We start from the raw sequence: 23,874 nt of genomic DNA on the forward strand, positions 1-23,874 counted from the left end.
ACGAAGCTTCATTCCTGTGGATCTGCAGATCCCCGACATCCTTTCAGGAGGAGCTGATGCTTGGTGCCTGTTATCATGCCACACTGGTGGCCATTGAGTCCAAAAAGATCACCTGTTTAGAAGTTGACACGCTACGCTTGTTATAGCTTGACGTGGATTATGTCTCTTACTCAGTTCAGGGAACTTCCTGCACAAGCAGAACTGACCAGCCACTGGAGCACATGCCCTCGTGTGTCAGACCAAGTCTGTTTATAACCACTGGTGCATGCAGCTAGCAGAGTAGCTTTTGGGTTCGGAGTGTAGTTTGCGGCTGTGCTTCTCATGGCTTCTGTGATTTAATCGCCCAGTGTACATTCAGGTCACTCCGCAGACCCCCAGGTGCCCAAAACCTAGAGGCCAGTTATGGACTGCACCTTGTAACATTGTAGCAAGGGCAACAAACCGACCCATTATTGATGCATGTCACGTCTGGTGTTGGCAGTCATTAGCAACATGCCAACAGTAAGCAGTTGGCGCATGTTGGTCAAAAATACAAATAACTTTAGGTTCACTCTATGCTACAATGTATTTAGGTCATTTTTTAAAAAGGAAAGCGCCCCATCTGCACTGGCTAGTGTGGTTGGCGAAAGAACGACTGTCAAACTTGACATTTTCCTTCACAATGATTTAACTTTCATTGGTTGAGTTTCTGCTTGCAGATCCAGTTAGTAATTTACACCAATAGCTCTAATTCAAGCAATTGCGAGACTTATTGTACTGCAAATGCTTGTTTTCAAAGTGAAAGCAAATGCAGTACTAAACGTGTGTTCCTGTCAGGAGAGCAGACCACTGCCCCTTTCCTACATTCTTCCCCTTTGTGATGATCAACAAAATGTTGCTGCCCACTTCCTCCTTATCCTCATCGGCCTACCCCACCCCCAGCCATAGAAGTGAATAGAGTTTTGTAACTCCTCTCAGGGCCACTGTTTATGCACCCCCAAAGCAACCGGATCCCGGGCATTCTAATTTAGCACGCCCTCTGTGATGATGTCACTGCTGTAGCTTGTGTCTGCAGGTTGCAGAAATCCTCACCTGGCTGTCACTTGCACAGTAGGACATCTGCAAAGTTAACTAGAGTTCACCCAGTAGATTAAGCACTCTGTCTCCGGGCAGTAATTTCTTTTCAGCAGCTCATTTAATTTCTCTGTTCTTGCCTCTCCCCCGAGGGTAGCCGGGCAAAGCCACTTTTGCCTATGAAACCACTTGCCCCTGGCCACTGCGGGATGCAAAAGAAAACATATTTGCAATGCACAATGTCTGATCATGTAAACATAACTCTCAGCATATGAGTGGATCCCCCAAATCCCTTCTCTCCTGTTGGTTCTCGCATAATTGTCTGGTGACAGCTGTGCTGTCAAGCTAGACCATAAAAGTGAATGCTAATCGCTTGTTGTTGGGTGAGTCCCGCCCCCTAAACAGAGCGGACGTGGTCTGGTCCTTAACCTGTGGTGTAAGAAGTGTGTCCCTTCCAAGTGTTGGCACGTGTTTCCACAAGCCCCTGCCGCCCCCCATGTCCTCCTCCCACCACATAATGTGACACCAAATCCTTGGGCATATGAACATTTTTCCATTCAGCAGGTCCTGTAAGTATGCTGCTACCATCACTGCTAGACTCAGACTGCCTAGACTTGATCTCCAGCTCTTTCAGCCTCAGTTCATGAGCCAAGGTAAGTTTCTTTTCAGCCGAGGCTCTTTCAGCCTCAGCTTGTTTTGCTTCTCTCTCAGCTTTCCTCTCCTCTGCCTCCATGTTTAATCTTGCCAACTGCAGTCTGAATTCTGTCTCCTCCCTCCTTTCCTCTGCGGTCAGGTCATGACTTGAGACACTGCTCCCTGGTTGAGCCGGGGGCACAAATCCAGGGGTGTCATCCCCCACTCCTGTTGGCAGCTTCCAGAGAGAGCCTTCCACTTTCTCCTCCAACTCATCATGCTCTTGTGAGCGGGCTTCTGCCCAGGCCTTTAGTGCTTTTTGGCACTCCTTCTTGGAGGCTCGACCAGTAGGTGTCCCCATCCCCTTGCAAAAGCCCTTCAGCTGGTTAGTGGTGTATCCCTCCAGCTTAACTAGGTCAAACTCCCCAGCTCCACTTGTGGACCCAGCCAAAGACATATTATATAGGAGTTGATTAAAGAATGTCAAGCAGGGAAAATTGCAGCAAAAAAGAAACAAATCAGATTGATCTTTGACTGTGGGTGGATAGTATACACGTATGGCACTGCACAAACACAAGTCCTATCCCACCACTGCCACCAGCGTTAGAAATGGGGACTTTAGTTGGCAGAGGTGTACACCCTTGTCCAGGTAGGGACCACAATCCTGGTCAGGGTAAGACACAACACAGTCTGAATTATCCTGTGCCCACCCTTCGGAAGCGTGGCACTGAGCAGTCAGGCTTAACTTAGAAGGCAATATGTAAAGTATTTGTGCAGAACTTATACTATAACACAGTGAAAACACCATAAAAAGACACCACACAGGTATAGAAAAAATAGAGTATATTTATCTGAATAAAATACTGTTGAATCAAGGAAAATCCAATGTACACAAGCAAAGTTATGAATTTTTGAAAGATTAAATCCAATTAAAGTGCCTAGAAACACAATACCTCCAACTGGGGCTCTCACGGCGTCATTGACAGAGTCGTTCCCAACAATCCAAAACCACCATTACCTGTCATGGAGTCAAAAGGACCCCCAGGTAAGTACCTTTTGAAAACTAAGAACAAGGACGTCGCACAGAGTCTGAAAGAGGCGTTGCTGGAGTCTGGGCGGTGTCAATCCCTTACAGCTTCCGAGGAAAGAGGCGCCGGTTCTGCTGCTGCGAAGCAGGTGGAGGCGAGGCGTCTGTTCCATCCGGAGGCAGGGGGATATGATGCTGCATCCGTGATGCATCGATTTCTTGTGACCCAGCGTGGTTGCTGGTTCCAGTCCGTGAGGACATGTGTCGCGATGACCCTGAGTGACGTCAACGGAGTTGCAGCCACGTCGGATTTGCGTTGCAGGCCATGGTTGTTGTGCGCAGCGAGGGCCACGGAGCAGGAGCAGGCTGCGATATCGCTGAAGTCGTTCCAGATTCCCTGGAGTCGTGTACTAGCAAAAAGCTAGTAGTTGAAGTCTTTGCTGTCCCTGAGACATAAAGAACAGGAGGCAAGCTCAATTCAAGCCCTTGGAGAGCGCTTTTTTTTTGGGGGGGGGGGGGGGAGAGGCAGAGTCCTTCCAGCACAGTCAGCAGGGCAGCAGTCCAGAGAGTCTTTTGGGCTGGCAGGTCTTCTGACAGAGTTCAGGTGCAGGTCCAGAAGTGTCTGAGTCGGTGGGGTCAGAGACCCAGTTTATATACCCAAAAATGCCCTTGAAGTGGGGGAGAGTTCAAAGAGTGGTTTTGAAGGGCACAAGTTCCTCATTAAGCATAGTCCTGTCTGCCAGGGTTCTGGTGCGGGGTTATCAGTCCTTTGTGTGAGGGCAGGCCACTGGCCTTTGAAATGTCAGGCCCTCCACCCATCCAGCCCAGGAAGACCCATTCAGTATGCAGATGAATGCAGATGTGACTGACAGTCCTATGTTTGTGGTTGTCTGGGTGAAATGCACAAGGGGTCTGTCAACCAGCACAGACCAGACGTTGATTTGAGACAGACTATAAGGCACAGATGGTTTTAAGTGCATAGAAATGCTCACTTTCTAAAAGTGGCATTTCTAAAATAGTAATATAAAATCCAACCCCACCAATAAGCAGGATTCTCTATTACCATTCTGGCCATACTAAATATGACCTGGTTACCCCTTTCAGATCAGAATCTACCACTCAAAAAGTATATAAGGGCAGGCCTAATGCTAGTCTATGAATGGAGCAGGCCTCATAGTAGTGGAAAACAAATTTAGGAGTTTTTCACTACCAGGACATATAAAAAACATATGTGCATGTCCTGCATTTTACCTACATAGCACCCTGCCCTATGGGTTACCTAGGGCCTACCTTAGGGGTGACTTACATGTAGAAAAAGGGGAGTTTAATGCTTGGCAAGTACTTTTAGATGCCAAGTCAAAGTGGCAATGAAACTGCATACACAAGCCATGCAATGGCAGGCCTGAGACATGGTTAAGGGGCTACTTATGTGGTTCGCACAATCAGTGCTGCAGGCCCACTAGTAGTCTTTAATTTGCAGGCCCTGGGCACATGTAGTGCACTTTACTAGGGACTTATAAGTAAATCAGATGTGCCAATTGGGGATGAACCAATGTTACCATGTTTAAAGGAGAGAGCATATGCACGTTAGCACTGGTTAGTCCTAAAACCAGCAAAAACAGTGTCAGAAAAGTGGAGGGACGCAGGCAAATGGTTGGGGGGGGGGATGACTACCCTAAGGCTGTCAGGTCTAACAGTGGTGTAGAGGCATAGTCTTTTGCGCAGCTTTCAAAAGAAAAAGATTTATAAATCGAAGGACTTGAAAACCAATCATTCAGAAGGGTAATTGATTTCTTGTCTTTAAATATGGGTGACTATCGCAAGTTTGTCAGAGGTGTAAAGAGCTGGGGCTTTGACTTGAGACTTCCAAGTCACTGATTGTAGTTTGGTAATTAAAAATCTAATAAATAGATTTTTTATTTTTTATTTAAAGTGGATGCTGAATCGGAGAGTGATGGCATTTCAGCAGCTGGGGATCGGAGCTCCCAAGTTAAGCATCTGTCTTAGTCGATGGGCACCCATGCCCTGGAAAAGGCACACTAAAAGCAGAAACAGCTCAAATCTGTCCTCTTGTTAGACAAAAAAACACTTTACAAAGTACTCTTAGGAAAAAAACTCTCATTGTGTTAATCTGGGTTTCTAGACATAACTCAGCTTTTATTAAAAAAACACAAAGTCTCAGGCTAGTGAAACTGGAGAAAAGCAAAGTCCCGTCTGGCAGGTCAGAAGCAGTTGGTGCTGATGTACTTATTTCTTACTCATCCACAACATCTCTGTTGAATCAGAATTATATTTCAGCCAGTGGTTAGCCAGTCACGAACTTCAGCGTACTCACATAAAATCTTTTAGGCATGACAACCGCTCACTTAAGATGTTAGCAGGGAGCCTATGCCACAGAGAGCTGGCTTCTGCAGGTTTGGCAGTGATAGCTGAAAGCACTCAGTGTTGCTTTTGTGAAGTGCCAAATGGGGCCTGCACTCAACTTCTTGATCTTTGAATTCATAGGGCTCTCTGTCTAGTTCTGTTTTTCATACCAAGGAGAAATGTTGGTCTTTTTCTGGTGTTGGTATTCCGTTTCCTATTCTGTGTCCATATGTTTGTCATAATAGCCATTGTATGTAACTAATTCTTTTGAGCATTTAAGAGCAACGGTTAGGTTAGGAATTATTTTGGGAACAGCTAGAAGACCAGCTTGCTAACTAGGAGCTCCACTTGTTGCAGATTTAAAAAAAAAAAAAAAAAAAACCCGTTGGGACGTACTTTGCGAGTCATAATATGATATTTGTAAGGGCGTGAACGAGACCTGCTTTTTTCCTCTTGGTCACTGTATTCTAATGGTTACTGGGCTCAGCCAGTCTTCGCTATTTGAAGGGGGATCTGGTTCTGGTACCTTTCTGTGGCATCATTTATGTGCCTTTTTCATTTTTCATTGTTGCTAGTTGGGACTCACCTCTGACACTATGCAGCAGTCGAAGTGCATTTAAAACGTATGGGAACTGTGATCCTGAATCCAGGGGGCACGGTCGATAAGCATGGGGATGGGATCAAAGGCTTGGCTTAAAAAGAAAAAATATTCTATAACCATTTCATTGGTCTTTTACCTTCAAGTAGCTGCATATAAAATAACACATGCCTTAAATGAAAAAATAAATACAAGTTAAACTAATCAATGAAAAATGCCCTATTTTATGTTGTGAAATCTCAGTTGGTTAATTGGTCAATGCAGTCACTGCAGATTTCAGTGTGTGGAACCATAAAGACAAAATTTTATTCTGGTTGGTGTAGTGGGGAATAGTGTGACTTGTAAACCTTAAAAAAAAATGTTATTTATAAGCAATGTGAACATATACCTTATTATTTAAACAAGATCGGCTGCCACAATGTGCACAAAAAGATTTAGGTGTTTCCAATTCAGTGTTTCCAAAATATAGATCCGAGTAATATGCAGACTGTACGTGCCTAGTGCGAATATTTTTTTTATATCTGTTCGTTAAAAGCACTCCACAGCTCATCTGTCTTCTTAAAATACTTCTCAAAAAGAAATCTCTTCAAGTGACTCCATCAGTTGAAGCCAGGTTTGGCTTCCAAGCAGCCTTTACATTTGCGGATTAACCAAATGCGCATATTTGCGTTTCTTTCAAGCAGCAGACACACAGTAAAGAAGGCCTGTTTCTTGTACAGCTGTCGGTCTGTCCCTCGGCTACACAGCGCAGGGGACTCTCTCCCCTTCCACTTCAGCTGAGCATCAAATGTCAGCGTTCCAGGACGATTGCTTTTTAACAAAGTAGGGGAACTATTTTTTGTCAGATAAAAAAAATAATAATTATGGGCATGTTGTGCCTCTCAGATCCAGCCCACTCAGACCTCCAGACACTAGGAGATCCTGTGTTTCTGTAGTCTCCCCTCCACATTATCCAACTAAGCTACTCCTGCTCTCTCTACTGCCTTCTTCTTACCAGAGGAAAATAAGGTGATCTATATAATGGTTAAATTCACTTCATCCGCTAGTACATACTTTAAGCCACATTCTGAGGCATCCGCTTTTGCTCATTATGTCATGACAGACCTTGTTGGCTCCACCCCCGAAGAGTAGGGTGACCAGAGGTCCCAGATTTTCACGGACCGTCCTGGTTTTCAAAGATCTGTCCCAGTGCCCCAACGTTTTTTGCAGTTTTAAATACATGTCCGATTTTTGGAAGAGGGTTGAGCAATGCTGAAAAGCAGCATTGAAATTCCACAGACGCCTTTAAAGTTTGAAACAACTTGAGTGCTATTTAATCTTTGTTTCAGGCATTACAGCAGGAGGTCAGCTGGAGCCTGAGTTCTTGCTCCCAGGAGAAAGGGAGCGGGGAGGGGACGTGGTGACAAGGATGGATAGCATGGAGGAGGCCATGCCACACTGCCATTGATTGCTTTAAAAATGAACTCACCTTGTAGATGAGGACTTCAAATGAACAAGAGCCTATGACCTTCAGAACGAGGTTATGTTGGCCATCGTTATGCTGGATGCACCAGGTTCACAATAATTATCAAGCTAAAACTAGCTTAAATATCTCTTCTGGTCCTTCTTCAAAAGTAGCAGAGCTTTAGTATGGAAACATTGTTCTGAACCGCAAACTTCAGAACAGTTGTGAGAGTGTTTGAAGATCATGGCCACCTCACTCTTGTGTGTCCACACACTTTCTTAAACGCCAATTACATTTTCATTGTCATCCCTTAGTCCTACTTCTCTGTTTGGCCTGCCCCAGTTTTGACCAATGGTACTGTCCAGCCGTAACTGTTAGGCCACGTCCACTCCATACAGGAACTCACCACAGACCGGTTTCAGCCCACTTAGGTCTAATTGGTGCTTGTAGCTTGTCTCCTTTGACACAGCAACCTACTGGACTCGTGCATGTGCCACTTAGATTGACTCACTGAAAAAGAGAGAAAGTCATGGATTGAATTCTTGGAGATTGGCCTAGGCTACTTATTATTACTTTTGGCAACGTTCAAGTCCGTCTTTTATCACTTGCTGTGTGCCACTGATTATGCGACCAGTGTGGGTTCGCTTGTCTTTGTGTACAACTGGAACGTGGCCAAACATTTCTGGCAGATCTGTCCCTTTGGGGAATTAGCAACTCTGATTTACATAGGATCAGTTAATTTATATAATGGCTCAGATGAGCTAAGAAGGTGGAATGGAGTGCACCCAGAGCTGTTACCACTGGTTCATATTAATGCAGTTGTTTCCAGCCATCAACTTGTTTGTTAAATATTTTCTTTCCCTGCCTGGGGCTTTTCTACCTTTTCTTTGGAAATCGGTAGCCGATCAACTCTTCTGATGCCAGAATTTTTCTTCTTTAGTCATGGATGTCACATATGCTACTATTTCCCTACTTAGGCAATAAAAGGGGAGAGGTTAAAATGTTCTGTGATTGTAATTGTGGACCTTACTATTTAACCCACGTAAGATGAAAAGGTTGTAAATGAACTGTCCTTTTGTTTTCCAGGCTAAACCTCTGTTTCTTTCATTCTAGGATGCTTCAGTTGGATTGTGCTGCCTCTAATGCATCCCTTCCAGGTTCTTCAGTTCAGCATGTTATAGGGGAGAAGACTTGCTAAATAGACTCCAGAAGGATCCGGAGGTGGTTTACCCTGACTTGCCCAGCGGTTGAAGTTCATTTGTAAATGTTTAGGTGCCTCATAGCCTGTTGTGGGGCCTGAAACTGCTTCTCAGGAGATTTGGATAGATTGACTAGGGATATGCTAGTCAGGAAGGCCGCTGCGACAGGATGGATTCCTAGAAGTTAACCCTATTTTCTCCTAAAGATTTTCAGACATATTTCTGGGGGTGAGGAAGACATGCCAGGGCTGTCCCATTCCATTTTCCACCTTTTGAAAGAAGGAAATAGAAGGCCAAAGACCACCTTTATGGGACAGTCGATCTCTGCTTTTAAACTGACATCCTGGCCACATCTATGCTGAAAAGAAATATTTTTTATTTTATTTTTGTATGATTGCTATTTATTGCCTGTTTTTTTAAAAACGAATGACCGAGTTAAGGAAAAAAACAAAAAATACTAAAAAATAAATAAATATAAAGTGGGTTTGCAAGGAGAATATGGGACTCTGATCTCAGATTTCAGTCCCTGCTCTCCCCAAGCCTTAGTGTGGCCTTGGGCAAGTCATGTTAGCCTTTTACTTGTTGCTCTGTGATGATGATGAGACTGTGAGCTCTGCATAGCAGGTACCACTGTATGTTCATTTCACTCTGCAAAGTACCAAGTTCACTGCTGCCACCGCACATGGTACTGCCGTTGTTAAATGCTGCCAGACCTAAAAGGAACCAAAATGAATCCCCATAGGAGAGATGAAAAAGAATGGACTTGCTTGGATTGGTCTTACGTAACACTTCCTGCACACCCCACTAAGCCTTGGGCACTGCTCCTTTGGGAAAACAAATTGCTGATGCACAAATTTATATTGTTTTAACTTTCTGAGTTCCATTTTGTTCCATTGACCAGTCCAAAATCTGTACTGTCCTGTGAAAAGCATGAGTTTTAAAGTGACTTGTACTGTAATGTAGAGAACAGATCTTTGGTGAGCTGTATGCAAACCCATCTTCAGGCAAGTTTTAAGTAGGAGTAGGGCCTAGCTGAAAGTGTTCATGGGTCCCAAGTGCCTGTGTCCAAAGGCTGGGACACTGAAAGATAGCCTTTCAATTTTTTGACTTCCAGATGTCTCTGTAGTCCTAATCAACATGTGCCCCTCCTGGGCTTTGTTCAAATTGTGGATAAACCTAGAAATCGTAATTGTCCATGGTGAGACAGTGCCTTTATATGGACTATGTGTGGGTATTCCTTTCCTTAAAATAATGATTATTGTTCTTCATACTCTTTTGCTTCAGTAAATATATGTAAAAGGAGGGCTTAATGCATGTCAAGCTGTGTTGTCATCCCACCCTTTAGTCAATATTTTCCCACCTCCTTGAAGAGCAACAGCATAAACCAACACACACTTAACAGCTGTCTTTGTTTTGTGAGCCATCCCCGTTCCGTTTTGTTCCTGCTGGAAAGAGTCACTGTAAAGAAACGTGTACCTACAAACTTTTAGACTAGACGAGTCTTTTGAGGTCTTGAAGTAATTCACTTGTTATCCACAAAACTTCAGGTGTAGAAAAATCAGTTTTTATTTTAATAATTTTGTCTCTAAAGTCAATCACAATTAGTTACAGGCCAACATGTTTCGTGACTAACGTTGCTTCCTCGGGGCCAAAAATAATCACAAAATTGTTATATATAGTACAAACTTCAATTAAGAGGCAAGTTATAGATAATTATCACAGCTACACAATCTTGATGCAGTATTTCATAAAATAACAGTAGTTCTTGCAGGACAAAAAGTTGGAGAGACGTCAATGAATCAATGTACAAAAAAGGAATCATTCTGAGGTGATGCAGCATGCCATTACTACTGCGGTCAGTTTCTGGACATATTTTTCTACACTTTAGTTTTTGTGGATAATAAGTGAGTTACATGAAGACCTCAAAAGACTTGTCTTGTTTTTGTCTTTCAGTTGCGGGATTTGAGGGTTTGATCCAGAAAATATTTTTGAGGCCATGGTGTCCGATTACTACCATCTTCTGCAGGCTTGGCTGAATCCTTACCCTATCCACTTATTCCAGACCATCACATGGGGATTGTAATGGGTCCGTCCACTGCTCCTGGTCTGTTCCCAGTGCTGTCACTGCTCAAAGCCTGTCTGTTAAGTTCATGGGCTTCTTTAAAATTGAGGTCTCTTGCTACTGTAACTTTTGTATGGAACTGGGCAGAACTATATTTTCACTTGTTAGTCTGTATGCAGTTTACAATATTTACTTTGAAAATCGGTGAGCTGCTAAAATGTTGGATTAAGTTTGTTTCTGTACAATTTAGGCTTCTGAAATAAAAATTATAGTTGTTTATCTGTTGTGAAATAGGCCTTTTTTGTACAGCTTTTTTTTGTTCAAAGAAATGTTGCAAGAAGATATGCATAGTTTTGTACTGTCACGCCACTTTAACATGAAAATACAATAAAAAGATTTAGTTTAACACATCGAATGGTTTAATTTATTGTATACCATGACAGTTGATTCTGCAAATGGGATTTTTTCTAAAGCGAGTTTTTGACTGCAGAGGGTTATACGAATAGTAATGTGATGAACGTGAAAATTAAACCCTTTGCCAACAACAAATGGATTATATTATGAGCCTCTGTTGACTTTTTGTAATGCAAGATCATTAGTGTTCTTCATAAGTGCACAAGTGAACTCCCTACTGTTCTGAGTGTAGCCTTCAGTATACAAAAAAAAAAAATCAGGGGTGACATTTTTAAATCAATCGCTTATGAGTGTTATTGGGTGGAGGGCTCAGTTTGGATCCTGGGATGGCTTTCAGTGAGGAAGGTAGATGTTTTTTTCCCAGTGCAGTTCTTTCATCTTACCATATAATCAGTAGAGAAGTTGGAAGACTAATTGTAGGGAAATGCCTTCCTTGGCATGGTTACCCCCTAACATTTTTGCCTTTTGTTGATGCCAATTGTGATTAAAAGTGTGCTGGGACCCTGCTAACGAGACCCCAGCACCAGTGTTCTTTCCCTAAACTGTACCTTTGTTCCCACAATTGGCACAGCCCTGGCACACAGATAAGTCCTTTGTAACTGGTACCAAGGGTCCTGTGGCCAGGAAAGGTATCTAAGGGCTGCAGCATGTATTATGCCACCCTGGGGACCCCTCACTCAGCACATGCACACTGCCTCACAGCTTGTGTATGCTGGTGGGGAGAAAATGACTAGGTCGACATGGCACTCCCCTCAGGGTGCCATGCCTTCAACTCACTGCCTGTGGCATAGGTAAGTCACCCCTTTAGCAGGCCTTACATTCCTAAGGCAGAATGCGCTATACCACAGGTGAGGGCACAGTTGCATGAGCAGTATGCCCCTACAGTGTCTAAGCCAAACCTTAGACATTGTAAGTGCAGGGTAGCCATAAAGAGTATATGGTCTGGGAGTGTGTCAGTTACGAACTCCACAGTTCCATAATGGTTACACTGAAATCTGGGAAGTTTGGTATCAAACTTCTCAGCACAATAAATTCACACTGATGCCAGTGTGGGATTTATTGAAAAATGCACACAGAGGGTATCTTAGAGATGCCCCGTGTATACCAGTCCAATTCCTAGTGTTAGGCTGATCAGTTCCCGCCAGCCTGCCACAACAATATGAGTTTCTGGCTACATGGGGTGAGTGCCTTTCTCACTCTGTGGCCGGGAACAAAGCCTGCACTGGGTGGAGGTGCTTCTCACTTCCCCCTGCAGGAACTGTAACACCTGGCAGTGAGCCTCAAAGGCTCATGCCTGTTGTTAAAGTGCCCCAGGGCATCCCAGTTAGTGGAGATGCCCACCCCTCCTGACACAGTCTTTTGGCGGCAAGTCCGGAGGAGATGAGAGAAACCAGGAGTCACTCACCAGTCAGTACAGCCCCTAAGGTGTCCTGAGCTGAGGTGACTCCTGCCTTAAGAAATCCTTCATCTTGGTTTTGGAAAATTCCCCCAATAGGAATAGGGATGTGTCCCCTCCCCTCAGGGAGGAGGCACAAAGAGGGTGTAGCCACCCTCCAGGACAGTAGCCATTGGCTACTGCCCCCCAGACCTAAACACCCCCTAAATTCAGTTTTTAGGGGTGACCCTGAGCCCAGGAAATCAGATTCCTGCAACCTACAACAAGGACTGCTGACCTGAAAAAACCTGCAGAGACGACAACTGACTTGGCCCTAGCCCTACCGGCCTGTCTCCAGACTCGAAGAACCTGCACAGCAACGCATCCAGCAGGACCAGCAACCTCTGAGAACTCACGTGACTGACCTGCACCTAAAGGACCAAGAATCTGTCGAGGACAGTGGCTCTCTCCAGGAACAGCAACAAAATTGCAATAAAGAAGCAACTTTAAAGAGACTCTCACTACCCGCCAGAAGCGTGAGTCTTCACACTGCACCCGACACCCCCGGCTCGAGTTCAGGACAACCAGCAAGGCAGAGAGGACTCCCAGGCGACTCCAATGACGTGGACACCCTGAGTCGACCTCCCTGTACCCCCCATCCCCCCTCCGTCAACAACGCCTGCAGAGAGGATCCAGAGGCTCCCCCTGACCGCGACTGCCTGGTAACAAAGGAACCTGACGCCTGGACCAAGCACTGCACCCTCAGCCCCCAGGACTGAGAGGAACCACCTGCCAGTGTAGGAGTGACCAGCAGGCGGCTCTCATCCTAGCCCAGTCGCTGGCTGGCCCGAGAAGCCCGCCTGTGCCCTGCCTGCATCGCTAGAGTGACCCCTGGGTCCCTCCATTGATTTCTACAGCAAACCCGACACCTACTTTGCACACTGCACCCGGCTGCCCCTGTGCCGCTGAGGGTGTGTTTTGTGTGCTTGTGTGACCCCCTGGATCCCCCCCCCCAAGTGCTCTACAAAAAAACCCTGGTCTGTTCCCCGAGGACGCAGGTACTTACCTGCTACCAGAGCATCCCTGTTCTCCATAAGCACCGATGTGTTTTGGGCCCTCCTTTGACCTCTGCACCTGACCAGCCCTGTGTTGCTGATGCTGTGGCTTTGGGGTTGCTTTGAACACCCAATGGTGGGCCTCCTATGCCCAGGAGACTGACTGTGTAAGTGCTTTACTTACCTGAAAAACTAACCAATACTTACCTGCCCCAGGAACTGTTGAATTTTGCACTGTGTCCACTTTTAAAATAGCTTATTGCCATTATTACCAAAACTGTGTGTACTACTGTTTTAAATCAAAGTTCTCTTCTTACCTGTGTGAAGTACCTTGCATTTTATGTACTTACCTCAAATTTTAATCTTGTGGTTCTAAAAATAAATTAAGAAAATATATTTTTCTATATAAAAACCTACTGGCCTTGAGTTAAGTCTTTGAGTTTGCGTTCCTCATTTATTACCTGTGTGTGTACAACAAATGCTTAACACTACCCTCTGATAAGCCTACTGCTCGACTACACTACCACAAAATAGAGCATTAGAATTATCTAATTTTGTCACTATCAACCTCTAAGGGGAACGCTTGGACTCTGCACACTATCTATCACTTTGAGATAGTATATACAGAGACAACTTCCTACATTGGTTGTTCACGGTGGGGTCTAATACTTTGCATTTGCTGGACTAATCAGCCAATAACTGATCACACGACAACATTCCAAAAATTGTCATTAGAAATTGATTTTTTGCAATTTGACTATTTTTCTAAATTTGTTAAAGTCCTGCTAGGGCCTTATGTAAGTCCCTGTTAGCATTTCTTTTGAAGTTTAAACGTTTGTAATAGTTAGGATTTAAGTTCTAGAAGTCGTCTTTTAGAGTGATAATGAGTCAAACAGAAGAGACAGTGATGGAACTCAACCTCACACCTTACTTGCATCTAGGGATGTCAGAGTTAAGGTCTCTCTGTAAGATAAAAAAGATAAAGACTGGGTCCAACCCTACCAAGGCAAATCTCCAGGAGCTCTTGGCAGAGTTCACAAGGGACCACCCCTCTGATGTGGAGAATGCTCCTTCAGATGGGGAAATTAGTGAGCAGGAGGAGGAACTCACCCCTCCTGTCCTAACTAGGGAGAACAGGGTTCTCAGAACCCTGACTCCACAAATCATAGTCAGAGAACCTGGTTCTTCTACAGGGGAGACCAGTGCATCTATGAACATTGAGGACAGCCTCAATGAAGAGGACATCCTGTTAGTCAGGATGGCCAAAAGATTGTCTTTGGAGAAGCACCTCCTAGCCATAGAAAGGGAAAGAAAAGAGATGGGTTTAAGTCCCATAAATGGTGGCAGCAACTTAAATAGGGTCAGAGAGAATACTGACATCCTGAAAATCCCCAAAGGGATTGTAACTAAATATGAAGATGGTGATGACATCACCAAGTAGTTCACAGCTTTTGAGAGGGCTTGTGCAACCAGAAAAGTAAGCAGATCTCACTGGGGAGCTCTCCTTTGGGAAATATTCACTGGAAAGTGTAGGTATAGACTCCTCACACACTCTGGTAGAGATGCAGAATCTTATGACCTCATGAAGGGTACCCTGATTGAGGGCTTTGAATTCTCAACTGAAGAGTACAGGATTAGGTACGGGGGCTCACAGATCCTCAAGCCAGACCTGGGTTGATTTTGTTGACTTCTCAGTCAAAACACTAGATGGTTGGATAAGTGGCAATGGTGTAAGTGATTATGATGGGCTGTATAATTTATTTATGAAAGAACATCTGTTAAGTAATTGCTTTAATGACAAACTGCATCAACATCTGGTATACCTAGGTCAGATTTCTCCCCAAGAATTGGGAAAGAAGGCAGACCACTGGGTCAAGACTAGGGTGACCAAGACTTCCACAGGGGTGACCAAAGGAAAGGGGGTCACAAAGCCTCCCCAGGGGAAGGGTGGTGAGACATCCAAGGACAAAAGTGAAAAGTCTTCTATAGGGCCCCAAAAACCTGCTCACGAGGGTGGGCCCGAGCCTCTTCACAGTCCACAAATGGGTTTAAGGGTAAAAACTTTGATCCCAAGAAGGCCTGGTGTCAAAACTGTTAACAGCATGGACACCAAACTGGAGACAAGGCCTGTCCAAAGAAAAGTCCCACAACAACAACTACTACTCCAGTTAGTACTGGAATAGCCAATCTCCAGGTGGGATCAACAGTGTGCCCAGAGCAAATCAGTGTCCACACTGAAGCTACACTAGTCTCAGAGGGTGGGGTGGATTTAGCCACACTTGCTGCCCGGCCGCCTAACATGCAAGAATACAGGCAGCAGCTCTTGATAAATGGTAATAGAGTAGAAGCCCTGAGGGATACAGATGCCAGTGTCATTATGGTGACAGGCAAACTAGTTTCCCCAGGACAGTACCTGGCTGGACAGACATATCCAGTCACCAATGCTGACAATCATTGGGAATGGTAACTTTAGAATGGGGGAGGGGTCACTGGCCTGAAACAGGTGGTAGTCTCCTCTGCAATTCCAGTAGAATGTCTGCTATGGAATGATCTGGAGTCCTCGGCATGGGCTGAGATAGAGCTTAAGGCCCATGCAACTATGCTGGGTATCCCTGAACTGGTGTGTGTCAAGACAAGGACACAGAGCAGGGCACATGGTGAAAAAGAAGTGTTGGAGTCTGGAATAATGGCCCAACCTTCCAAGGGGAAAGGAAGGAAGGAAGACTGTGGAACCAGCATCTGCACAGCAAAAGAAGCAGAACCTCTCTTCTCAGGAAGATGTTCTATCCCCTGAGGGAACTGAGTCTATGGAGCTGGAGCCTTACCAGGTTGAGCTCTTGGGCCCCGGGGGACCCTAAAGGGAACAGGTGTGTAAGGGACAAAACTGTTGCCCCACTCTTGAAGGCCTAAGACAGCAAGCAGCTGAGGAAGAAAAAGGCAATGTCAGTGTAACCCACAGGGTCTATTGGGAAGATGGACTCCTTTACACTGAGGCAAGAGATTCCAAACCTGGTGCCACTAGAGTGGTGGTGCCTCAGGAGTTTAGGGAGTTAATTCTGACCTTAGCCCATGGCATTCCCCTTGCTGGGCATTTGGGACAAACTAAGACTTGGGAGAGATTAGTCAACCATTTCTATTGGCCCAATATGTCCCAGAAGGTAAGGAGTTTTGCACCTCCTGTGTCACCTGTCAAGCCAGTGGTAAGACAGGTGGCCATCCAACCCCGCCCCCCCATTCCACTTCCAGTGGTGGGGGTCCCCTTTGAGAGAGTGGGAGTGGACATAGTGGGTCCACTTGAACCCACCACAGCATCAGGAAACCAATATATTCTGGTAGCAGTGGATCATGCTACCCGGTACCCTGAGTCAATTCCCCTTAGGTCCACTACTGCTCCTGCAGTAGCTAAAGCACTCATAGGTATTTTTACCAGAGTGAGATTTTCTAAGGAGATGGTTTCTGACTGAGGTACCAACTTCATGTCCGCTTACCTGAAACACATGTGGAATGAGTGTGAGGTGACTTACAAATTCACAACACCATACCATCCACAAACCAATGGTCTTGTAGAAAGATTTAACAAGACATTGAAGTGCATGATCATGGGGCTCCCTGGAAAACGCAAAAGGGATGGGATGTCCTCTTGCCATGTCTGCTTTCTGCCTACAGAGAGGTGCCACAGAAAGGAGTAGGGTTTTCCCCCTTTGAGCTTCTGTTTGGCCATCCTGTAAGGGGACCACTGGCACTTGTAAAAGAAGGCTGGGAGAGACCACTCCATGAGTCTAAACATGTAGTGCAGTGGTTCCCAAACTTTTTCGACCCGCGGCTCCCTTGACCTATTGGCAGTTGGCCTTGGCTAGCCGCTACGTTACTTTTTTGGCAGGTGGGAGGATGTAAGCCCGGCATCGGGGGTACTTCCATTTTCCTCCCTGAAATTAATTGCTATGAAGGTATTATAATCGTAGTTGTGATCTACTTTGTCACTGAACTGATGCTGTAATAAAGCACTTTATCAGCAACAAATACTCACTTTACCACCTCTCCTTTTTACTCCAGGCCTTGAAGCCTTAAACCACACGTTCCTGCCATGAAAGCATCTTCTTCAGTGGCAGCAGCTTGCATCATATTCTGCATGTCACAGAACTAAATAGAATGCATATCTCTGACAATCCTTAGCAACAAATATGACACAACCACTAAGCAGCCAATTTAAACATTTATTTTCTTGGGAATTCTGGCATTAACATCAGCAATCTGAAAAGGGCAGTGTTGGCTACATTCGCAGAAGGACCTTCAATAGAAAAGTCTGTTGCAGATGGCATCCAAATGCCATATATAGCTAAGCTATAACTGAAATGCAATGGGAGTAACTTCCTGTTCAAACTATCTCAGTGCCAGGACACCAAGAAGATGATATCCCCTCATACATGAACCTGATGCTGAGGAAGCCAACCTTCCTCCAGCTGCAGGCAGGTCACTGTTTTCCTTAAAGGAAAAGAAGGGCAGCGCAAACCTCTGAGCACCCTTTAAGATGGCTATCTAAACCCTGCGCTCATCCCTGCATTTCTCACACATGCAAAGCTGTAGCAGTTGAGGCACCCATCTCTCTCTTTGCTGAAATGCAGGTTAGAGCAGGAACCGCTGCTGCAGGTGGGAGGGACTCATTAGGAGTAAGAATAGGAGTATTCAGAGTAAGAAGGAGGAAGTAGAGTTAAGAGTAGGAATATTTAGCAGAGTAACAGACAGCGAATAGCTGCAAGAGTAAGAAGGAATATCATTTGAAGTAAGCAGAAGCTTTGTTGCTAGTTAAGTGATGAAAGTGAGAATGACAGAATGAGATAAAGATAAGAGAACAAATCCTTTCATTTACTTCTAACAAAGAATCCGTGCTAGTAAAGCTGGATGTGCTTTCTGTTTCATGCACAGATCACATTGAAGTAAGGGACTTTAATTAAGCACTATTGCAGCTTGCTTCAGTTGGTTAAATATCACATGTACGCAGCTGAAATAGGTAATATTTACACATTTTAAGGCGATCATGCACTACCTGGCATTTATAAGCACGTTATTGCTGTTTCACTGGCTCACTAAGGTACAATGTCTATCTGTACAATAGTTTACAGCTCTACCTGTCTCTGCAACATACCTTGTGTGGAAGAGTGCACTGGAAGGTGGGCTGTGGTGCATTAGCAGGCATCCAGCCAAGGTCTGACTGCAGTCACTAGGCTGAGTATCCTATGATCTTCGTCTTATAGACAAATGTTAGCTGTGTAATAAACTGCCTATCTGTAGGGCCCTGCTGACAAGAAAAACAAAGTGCACAAGACACTAAAGGTAGCTACATACAGACAATGCACCTGTACTGCACACATTTTTCAAAAGTGTTTTTCTTAGGGTGGCTTATTCAGAGTGAAGTGTTTGTGACCTATCCTTGAAGGGACAGAATTAGTTGTCTGTGACAGCAGGTCTTCCATGAAGGCCTGAGTATGCATTATTTGCTGAGCAGAGGAAATGCCCCTTACAGTGCTTGACTGCATATTTATTTATCGTTTATTTTATTTTTGGAGCTTGTGTATTAAATTAATGTTATTCACATTCACCCTTAATTACCTTTATAAGCAGTCTTCCTTGTCTCCTTACCAAGGTCGAGTTTATAAGAATTAGCATGTATATTTTAATTATACTGCACAAAAGGTTTTGTTAAATTGCATGAAGGGATTTCTAAAATTCACTCGAACAACACTTCTGAACTGTTTAGCTCAGGGTCAGGACCTGTTAAATAACTCTGAGTTGAGAGATGGTTTTATGTTTCAGTGTCATCCATTAACACTGCAGTTAGCAGGAGGCCAGGGCAAGTAGTGACAGCAGATATTTATAGCTATTCCTCGTTTTGTTCCCAAACCGTGTGCTTGGTGCATGGCGCCCCTGGCTAGTTTAGATGGCGCACCTGGGTGCCACGGCGCACAGATTGGGAACCACTGATGTAGTGGACTATGTGCTAGTCCTCCGATCAAGGATAGCAGAGTACATGGAAAAGGCAAGTAAACACCTTGAGGCCAGCCAACACCTCCAGAAGTTGTGGTATGACCAAAAGGCTGCTATGGTTGAGTTTCAGCCAGGGCAGAAAGTTTGGGTTCTGGATCCTGTGGCTCCCAGGGCACTTCAAGATAGATGGAGTGGGCTAGAAAAGAAGAGTCAGGTCACATACCTGGTGGACCTGGGCACTAGCAGGACCACCAAGAGGGTGATCCATGTTAACCACCTTAAACTCTATCATGGCAGGGCAGATGTAAACATGTTAATGGTTACTGATGAGGATCAGGAAGCAGAGAGTGAACCTCTCCCTGACCTCCTCTCCACTGACCCCAAAGATGGCGCAATACATGGAGTTGTCTACTCAGACACCCTCTCTGGCCAACAGCAAGCTATCTGCAGGAAGATCCTCCAGCAGTTTGCTGAGCTCTTTTGCTTCACCCCTGGTCAGACACACCTGTGTACCCATGATGTGGACACAGAAGACAGTATGCGTGTCAAGAATAAAATATTCAGACAGTCTGACCAAGTCAAAGAAAGCATCAAAGTAGAGATCCACAAGATGCTGGATTTGGGAGTGATAGAGCATTCTGACAGTCCCTGGGTTAGCCCAGTGGTCTTGGTCCCCAAACCTCACACCAAAGATGGGAAGAGAGAGATGAGATTTTGTGTGGACTACAGAGGGCTCAACTCTGGCACCAAGACAGATGCTCAACCCAACCCAAGGGCAGATGAGCCCATTGACAAATTAGGTGCAGCCAAATTCTTAAGTACCTTTGACTTGACAGCAGGGTGTACTGGCAAATCAAAATGGCACCTGGAGCAAAAGAAAAGACAGCATTCTCTACACCTGATGGGCATTATCAGTTTACTGTTATGCCCTTTGGCTTAAAGAATGCCCCTGCCACCTTCCAAAGGTTGGTGAATCAAGTCCTTGCTGGCTTGGAGTCCTTCAGTGCAGCATATCTAGATGATATTGCTGTCTTTAGCTCCAACTGGTAGGATCACTTGGTCCACCTGAAGAGGGTTTTGCAGGCCGTGCAAGCAGCAGGCCTCTCTATCAAGGCATCTGAATGTCACATAGGGTAGGATACTGTGGTTTACTTAGGACACCTTGTAGGTGGAGGCCAAGTTCAGTCACTCAAACCCAAGATCCAGACTATTCTGGACTGGGAAGCTCCAAAAACCCAGACTCAAGTCAGGGCATTTCTTGGCTTGACTGGGTACTATAGGAGGTTTGTGAAAGGATATAGATCCATAGTGACACCCCTCACAGAACTTACCTCCAAGAAAAGTTAACTGGACCTTGGACTGTCAAAAGGCCTTTGACACCCCGAAAGAAGCTATGTGTTCAGGGCCAGTTTTGAAAGCTCCAGATTATTCAAAGCAGTTCATTGTGCAGACTGATGCTTCTGAGCATGGGATAGGAGCAGTCCTGTCCTAAACAAATGGTGATGGCCTTACCAGCCTGTTGCTTTTATTAGCAGGAGCTTACTCCCCAGGGAGCCGCTTTGGAGTGCCATTGAGAGGGAGGCCTTTGCTGTGGTTTGGTCCCAAAAGAGGTTGAGACCATACCTGTTTGGTACTCACTTCACAGTTCAAACTGACCACAGACCTCTCAGATGGCTGATGCAAATGAAAGGAGAAAACCCTAAACTGTTGAGGTGGTCCATATCCCTACAGGGAATGGACTTTGTAGTGGAACACAGACTTGGGAATGCCAATGCTGATGGCCTTTCCAGGTTCTTCCACTTAGAAAATGACTCTCTTGGGAAAGGTTAGTCTCATCCTCTTTCGTTTGGGGGTCAGGGGGGTTGTGTAGGGAAATGCCTCCCTTGGCATGGTTACCTGCTAACATTTTGACTTCTGTTGATGCCAGTTATGATTGAAAGTGTGCTGGGACCCTGCTAACCAGGCCCCAACACTAGTGTTCTTTCCCTAAACTGTGCCTTTGTTCCCTCAATTGGCACAGCCCTGGCACACAGATAACTTCCTTGTAACTGGTCTCTAAGGGCTGTCTTTAAGGGTATTATGCCACCCTGGGGACCCCTCACTCAGCACATGCACACTGCCTCACAGCTTGTGTGTGCTGTGGGGAGAAAATGACTAAGTCGACGTGGCACTCCCCTCAGGGTGCCATGCCCTCAACCCACTGCCTGTGGCATAGGTAAGTCACCCCTCTAGCAGGCCTTAAAGCCCTAAGGGTGCACTATACCACAGGTGAGGGCACAGTTGCATGAGCACTATGCCCCTATAGTGTCTAAGCCAAACCTTAGACATTGTAAGCGCAGGGTAGCCATAAATAGTATATGGTCTGGGAGTCTGTCAATTACGAACTCTACAGTTCCATAATGGCTACACTGAAATCTGGGAAGTTTGGTATCAAACTTCTCAGCACAATAAATGCACACTGATGCCAGTGTGGGATTTATTGAAAAATGCACACTGAGGGCATCTTAGAGATGCCCCTGTATACCAGTCCAATTCCTAGTGTTAGGCTGACCAGTTCCTGCCAGCCTGCCACAACCAGATGAGTTTCTGGCCACATGGGGTAAGTGCCTTAGTCACTCTGTGACCAGGTACAAAGCCTGCACTAGGTGGAGGTGCTTCTCACCTCCCCTTGCAGGAACTGTAACACCTGGCGGTAAGCCTCAAAGGCTCATGCCTGTTGTAAAAGCGCCCCAGGGCATCCCAGCTAGTGGAGATGCCCGCCCCTCCGGACACAGCCCCCACTTTTGGCGGCAAGTCCGGAGGAGATAATGAGAAAAACAAGGAGAAGTCACCCACCAGTCAGGACAGCCCCTAATGTGTCCTGAGCTGAGGTGACCCCTGCCTTAAGAAATCCTCCGTCTTGGTTTTGGAGGATTTCCCCAATAGGAATAGGGATGTGCCCCCTCCCCTCAGGGAGGAGGCACAAAGAGGGTGTACTTGGCTACTGCCCACCAGACCTAAACACACCCCTAAATAAAGTATTTAGGGGCAACCCTGAACCCAGGAAATCAGATTCCTGCAACCTACAACAAGGACTGCTCAACTGAAAACCTCGCAGAGACGACGGAGAGGAGAAATGACTTGGCCCCAGCCCTACCGGCCTGTCTCCAAAACTCAAAGAACCTGCACAGCGACGCATCCAGCGGGACCAGCAACCTCAGAGGACTGACCTGCACCTAAAGGTCCAAGAACCTCCAGAGGACACTTTCTCTGTCCAGAAACAGCAACAAATAAGCAACTTTAAAGAGACTCTCACTTCCTGCCAGAAGCATGAGTATTCACACACTGCACCCAATGCGCCCGGCTCGAGATCAGGACAACCAACACTGCAGAGAGGACTCCCAGGCAACTCCACCGACGTGGACACCCTGAGTCGACCTCCCAGCACCCCCTGAGCGATGCCTGCGGAGAGGATCCAGAGGCTCCCCCTGACTGCGACTGCCTGGTAACAAAGGAACGCGACGCCTGGACCAAGCAATGCACCCGCGGCCCCCAGAACCGAGAGAAACCATCTACCAGTGCAGGAGTGACCAGCAGGCGTCCCTCATCCTGTCTCCCAAAGCTGCACCTGTGCCCTGCCTGCATTGCCAGAGTGACCCCTAGTCCCCTCCATTGATTTCTACAGCAAACCCGACACCTACATTGCACACTGCACCCGGACGCCCCTTTGCCGCTGAGGGTGTGTCTTGTGTGCGTGTCTCCTCCCCACCCACCCCCCCTCCCTCCAGTCTGCTCCCAGAGGACGCAGGTACTGACCTGCTAGCATACCGGAGCACCCCTGTTCTTCTTAGGCACGTATGTGTTTTGGGCCTTCCTTTGACCTCTGCACCTGACAAGCCCTGGCCTGGAATTAAGTCTTTTAGTGTGTGCTCCTCATTTATTGCCTGTGTGTGTACAACAAATGCTTAACACTACCCTCTGATAAGCCTACTGGTGGACCACACTACCACAAAATAGAGCATTTGAATTATCTCATTTTGCCACTATCAACCTCTAAGAGGAGCCCTTGGACTATGTGCACAATGTCTCTCACTTTGAGATAGTATATACAGAGACAACTTCCTACACTAATGGTTACTGTTTTGTTTTTATCATGTTGGATCTTCTGGTTCCTTTAGTATAAGCTTTTGCCTTCCGGCCTAATGTGTCCTTTCTTTGCTGTTTTGTCTTGAAACAGTGTTTGTTTACAGAGTATGTAAATATGTATGCAGGCCAGCTAGTACTTTTATCTTTTTAAATGTGAATTATTGAAGAATTATTGAACAATAGATATGTTTTTAGAATCAGTTAGTGTTGCTAGATATTGGCTTTTTGTGTCACAATGCAACAGATGCCGAGATGGGTATTTGAAAATTACCTTTTATATAGAAATCCATTGGGCACATAGATTAGTAGTTAGTTCTGGTAGTGGTAAAGGCGTTACCAGGCCTCTGTAGAGGGTATCTAATTTGAAAGTTCCATGTTTTGTTGTGAATTTTGGGTTAAGGACGTTTTCAAGGGAATTCCTGACTTGAGGCTAAGCCAAGGGGAGATTGCCAGATGTACATGACCGCAACTCTTTACTTTAAAGTTATGTATTACAGATAATGATGTTTTAAACAAATTGTTTCTGCATGCTTTATTCATCAA

General features: G+C 45.5%; 1 protein-coding gene across 2 annotated transcripts in view; it reads left to right on the forward strand.

Annotated features, from left to right (window-relative positions):
- Nucleotides 1-10,795, forward strand: part of CREBL2 (cAMP responsive element binding protein like 2) — a 187,306-nt gene extending 176,511 nt beyond the window's left edge. For both annotated transcript variants that reach the window (XM_069228022.1, XM_069228024.1), the window contains one exon: nucleotides 8,233-10,795. Coding sequence is in view for 1 of the 2 variants with exons in the window: in XM_069228024.1 (XP_069084125.1) it covers nucleotides 8,233-8,234 (2 nt within the window). In the remaining variant the exon portion in view is untranslated. The remainder of the gene's footprint in view (nucleotides 1-8,232) is intronic.
- The last annotated feature ends 13,079 nt before the right edge of the window (nucleotides 10,796-23,874 follow it).

The sequence above is a fragment of the Pleurodeles waltl genome, chromosome 4_1, assembly GCF_031143425.1.
Source record: "Pleurodeles waltl isolate 20211129_DDA chromosome 4_1, aPleWal1.hap1.20221129, whole genome shotgun sequence".
NCBI lineage: Eukaryota > Metazoa > Chordata > Amphibia > Caudata > Salamandridae > Pleurodeles > Pleurodeles waltl.